The 3,285-nt window shown below is 60.8% G+C and overlaps 1 protein-coding gene across 1 annotated transcript in view; it reads right to left on the bottom strand.

The window, feature by feature from the left end:
- HMG20B (high mobility group 20B) overlaps positions 1 to 3,279 on the bottom strand; it is a 4,588-nt gene extending 1,309 nt beyond the window's left edge. The window contains exons 1-6 of the mRNA XM_027769596.1: positions 3,232 to 3,279; positions 2,776 to 2,884; positions 1,989 to 2,192; positions 753 to 873; positions 318 to 364; positions 7 to 145 (exon numbers count right to left, since the gene is read on the bottom strand). Coding sequence (XP_027625397.1) covers positions 7 to 145; positions 318 to 364; positions 753 to 873; positions 1,989 to 2,192; positions 2,776 to 2,884; positions 3,232 to 3,269 — 658 coding nt within the window. The 5' untranslated portion in view covers positions 3,270 to 3,279. The remainder of the gene's footprint in view (positions 1 to 6; positions 146 to 317; positions 365 to 752; positions 874 to 1,988; positions 2,193 to 2,775; positions 2,885 to 3,231) is intronic.
- Positions 3,280 to 3,285: the final 6 nt, after the last annotated feature.

Here is a 3,285-nt window from a genome sequence, read left to right as displayed (position 1 = left end):
CCCCACTCCTCCTCCCGCCGGGGCGCCCACCGGCCCACCCTGCCCTCTGCACGGGACCCGGGTTACGCCCACCTTTGTTTTGGTCCAAGAACTCTTCAGTGAAGATGGGGACATCGAAGGTGGAGAAGCCGTCGCAGTCCCCACCCTGGGACAAGGGACTAGGTAGCAGTCTTGTGTTTGGGAAGGGCAGCCGCACCCTGGTGTCCCTGAGCCCAGGCCAGAGTCACTGCTCCAACTCTACTTGGTCCTGGGTCACTCAGGGGTCTAGAAACCTTCAGACCTGCTCCCCAGGTGGTCCTGGGAAGAGGGGCGCTTACCTTGTGCCCATTCAAGAGGGTATTCATGAGCCCGGACCCCGAGTCCTCTGGTGGGAGAGGGAGGAAGGCACCGTCAGCCTCCAGCCGCCCCGGGCCAGGTAGCTCCGCAGGGGCTGTTCCCCTGCCTGGAACATCCTCCGTACCCAGAGCTCCACCAGTCCCACTCGGGGTCTGTCTGGGTGGGTACCAGTACCTGCTCTCATCCGGGCTGGGCCCTGCCCACCTTTTTTTGGAGACATTTTTGATATAGGGCACATGCATTCATCAGAGAGACAGAGACAGAGACAGAAAGCGAAAAATCACCCCCAGAGGGATGGCCACTCTGCAATCCCTTCTCCTCCATTCTTCTCTTGGGATCTCAGCACTCAGGCACACACGCCAGCGTGCATCGTAAGCTGCCAGGTCCAGGACTCGAACCGTGGTCGACCTGCCCACCTTTCTTGATCTTCTTCTCTTGAATCTTCTCGGTGCACATCTTGTAGGCTTCCGACTGCTGGTAGGCCCGCAGCTCCTTCATGTACTGCTGCTTCTCCCTCTCCGCCTCGTCCAGGTACCGCTGCGGGAGAGCCACAGGGCTGGGCCCAGCGTAGAAGGAGCAGGCGCCAGCCTGGCCACGCCCAGCACTCCGCCCCGCCCTCTGCCCTCCAGTGGGACCCCTAATGAGCCTGCTGCTCAATGCACCTGCTAGCCCGCGCCTGCCCTCCCAGGCCACCAAGGCCGGAGTCACTGCCCACTCCCGCCCTGGGGACCCACTGTGTCTGCACTGTCCTCCAGTACCCGTTTCTTGGTGGTTTTAAGGTTTTTGCCATAGGGCATGTGTGCTCCACGGAAAGACAGAGAAAGGGAACGAGAAATCAGCCCCCAATGGGGTTGGCCACGCCACAGTCCCTTCTCCTCCTGGGATTTTTGGGCATGCATGCACACATGCCCTGCGTGATTTTCAAGCCACCAGGTCTGGTGATTTTCAAGCCATCGCAGTCGGTCATAATAATAATAAACTAATAAAATTAAATAAATATTTATAAAATATTTGTTATTATTATCATTTTTAAATCTGACCAGAGAGAGAGAGAAAGCGAGAAAGCAAGCCACCAGGTCAGGGTCTGGAACTGCCCTCCACCACGTGGGAGTCCAAAGCCTTTACCATCACGCCACCTGTTGGTCCCTTGATAGTTATAAGTCTAAGAACTACTCTTCCTGGGTCTATCTGTGGCCTGGTGGTGAAGGCAGCTCGATCCCACAGGCGTCGAGATTTGAGACCAGGACTCGGTGCCTTGAGAAACAGCTGTGTGCACGTGCATGTCTGCCCACAATCCCGAACCGAGGGAGAGAGAAAGGATTGCAGCGTGGCCATTCCCCGTGTGTGTGTGTGTGTGTGTGTGTGCGCGCGCGCGTGTGATTTCTCACTTTCCCTCTCACTGTCTCTGTCTCTCTGCCTGGCGAGTAGAAGCGCCCTATGGCAAAAACCTCTACAAAAAAAAAAAAAAAAGAAACAGAAAGAAACCTACTCTTTCTTATTGCTAGGACTTGCCGGGGTGGCGCATAATGGATGGTCGTAGCCCCAGGTGGAATAATGAACTCAAGGCGGTCTGGGCCGCTGGGCGATACTGCCCCCAGGGGTGTCTGCGAGCAGGCGGGCCCGCCCGCCCTCAGCCCCGCGCCCTGCCCCACCTGCTTCTCCGCCGGCTGCAGCTTGCTCCACTCGGCGCCCAGCATCTTGGTGATCTCGGGAAACGGCAGGTCCGGGTGGCGCGTGCGGATCTGCTCCCGCCGCTCATTCAGGAAGCGCACATAGCCCGTGACAGGTGCCTTGGGCCCATTCGGCAGAATCTTCTTCCGCTTCTTGCCCTTGGGCCAGCCGCGCTTCTTCACTGGCTGCAGAACCCCAAAGAATCATTGGGAGGAGACTGGAGGACTGGGGCGGAGCTCAGAGAGTTGGGGACGGGACCTGGGAGTATGTGGGCGGAGCTAGATGATGGACGGAGCTAGTATGGAGGTGGGGGCCCGGAAGGGCTGGAGGTATGAGCGGGCCAGGGGTCCCGAACTGAAGAACCAGGGGTCCTTGGCAAGGAGACATGGGATCCGAGGTACTAGGAGCAGGAGTTGAACGCTGGGAGAGGGTTGGCTTGGGCTGTGGGCGTGGCCAGTGGGCGTGACTTCTCGCTGGGGGAAACGCCCACAGGCTGGGAGGTGCCTCCGCAGGGCGGTGAGCAAGGCGGTGGGCGGGGCCCTGGACGTGCGTAGAGCGAGCACTGGGCGGTGGGCGGGACCTGGCCTTCGCGTTAACTGGTCACCCGGCCAGTTGGGGCGCGGCACCGCGACAAGGAATGGCCTCAGCTTCCAGAAAGAAATCAGGACTGTGGGTGGAGTCACAACTAATTCAAATCTAGGCTGGGGCGGGGCTTCAGCGTTGGGGGCGGAACTCCGGCACCTCCCCCTCCGCAGTGCAAGAACTCACCTCCTCCTCTTGGGGTCCCTTCTCGCCCGCCCGCGGTCCCTCGCTGCGCTCCTGCTTGACAGCCACCACGAAGGCCCCATGCTGGCCCGGAGCCTTGCCGCCCGCCGGCCTGGAGCACCCCGCCCCCGCCCCCCCATACCCCGACGCCCACCAGAGCTTTTAAGAGATCACGGATGGTGGAGAGGGGGCAGACAGAGGAGGCAGGATCGAAGACAGTCAGGACCCGGGTCGGGACAGAAGCATTAAGGACAGGAGGTGTCCCTCTGAGGAACTGGGGCCCAGAAAAGGGGGTCTCGGGGTAAGCGCAGAAGCCCACGGGGACCCTTTCGCCTAGGTGGGAGAGTCAAGACCCAGGGGAAGCGGGGATCTAGGAGCTCAGACAAGACAGGAGGGGGCTGCGGCTGGCACCCTGGGGTTGGGGGCCAGGGGTGGGGATGGAAGGGTCGGCGCACTCACGCGGAGGACACGCCGGGCTGCTTGGGGCCGTGGGACATGGCCGCTCCGGGCCCA

This window comes from Tupaia chinensis, unplaced genomic scaffold (assembly GCF_000334495.1).
Source record: "Tupaia chinensis unplaced genomic scaffold, TupChi_1.0 Scaffold149964_2, whole genome shotgun sequence".
NCBI lineage: Eukaryota > Metazoa > Chordata > Mammalia > Scandentia > Tupaiidae > Tupaia > Tupaia belangeri.
The sequence above is the reverse complement of the archived record's forward strand: the minus strand, read 5'-3'. Positions and strand labels throughout refer to the sequence as shown.